Below are 676 nucleotides of genomic sequence, written 5' to 3' on the forward strand. Positions count from 1 at the left end.
AATATCATTAAAATGGAAGTTAAAAAACAAAGCCAATTTAAAACAATATTAGCAGATATTGAATTTATTAAAATAACATTTCAACAATTACTAAAAGAATCATTAGATTTAATTCGTATTTCAGCACCTTTGTTTCTTGAAAAAGAATCAGGTTTAAATGATGATTTATCTGGTTATGAAGAAAAAGTATCATTTACATTTAACAATAAAGTATTAGAAATAGTGCAATCATTAGCAAAATGGAAAAGATATGCATTAAAAAAATATGAATTAAATGGTTTATATGCAGATATGAATGCAATACGTAAATCAGAAGAATTAGATAATTTACATTCAATATATGTAGATCAATGGGATTGGGAAATGGTAATAGATACAAATAAAGGTAAAACAAAAGATGAGATATTAGTAGATATAGCAAGAATAATACATAATAATATATATAATTTAGAAAGATTATATTGGAATATGAAAAAAGAAAAACAAGATATAATAAATATACCAAATGAAAATGAAATGATAAAAAAAGAATTATATATAATATCATCTGAAGAATTATTAAATATGTATCCAAATTTATCAAGTAATGATAGAGAGAGAGAAATATGTAAAAAATATGGATCAGTATTTATTAAACAAATAGGTAAAAAATTGAGTAATAATACAGTACATGATT

The 676-nt window shown here is 21.2% G+C and overlaps 1 protein-coding gene across 1 annotated transcript; it reads left to right on the forward strand.

Annotated features, from left to right (window-relative positions):
* Positions 1-12: 12 nt before the first annotated feature.
* Positions 13-676, forward strand: Chro.50501 (hypothetical protein; the record flags this gene model as incomplete). The annotated part of the gene is made up of 1 exon (XM_659738.1): positions 13-676. A coding segment is annotated over one exon (664 nt), but the record flags the coding sequence as incomplete, so codon positions are not given.

Source organism: Cryptosporidium hominis (assembly GCF_000006425.1).
Source record: "Cryptosporidium hominis TU502 chromosome 5 CHRO015187, whole genome shotgun sequence".
NCBI classification, from domain to species: domain Eukaryota; phylum Apicomplexa; class Conoidasida; order Eucoccidiorida; family Cryptosporidiidae; genus Cryptosporidium; species Cryptosporidium hominis.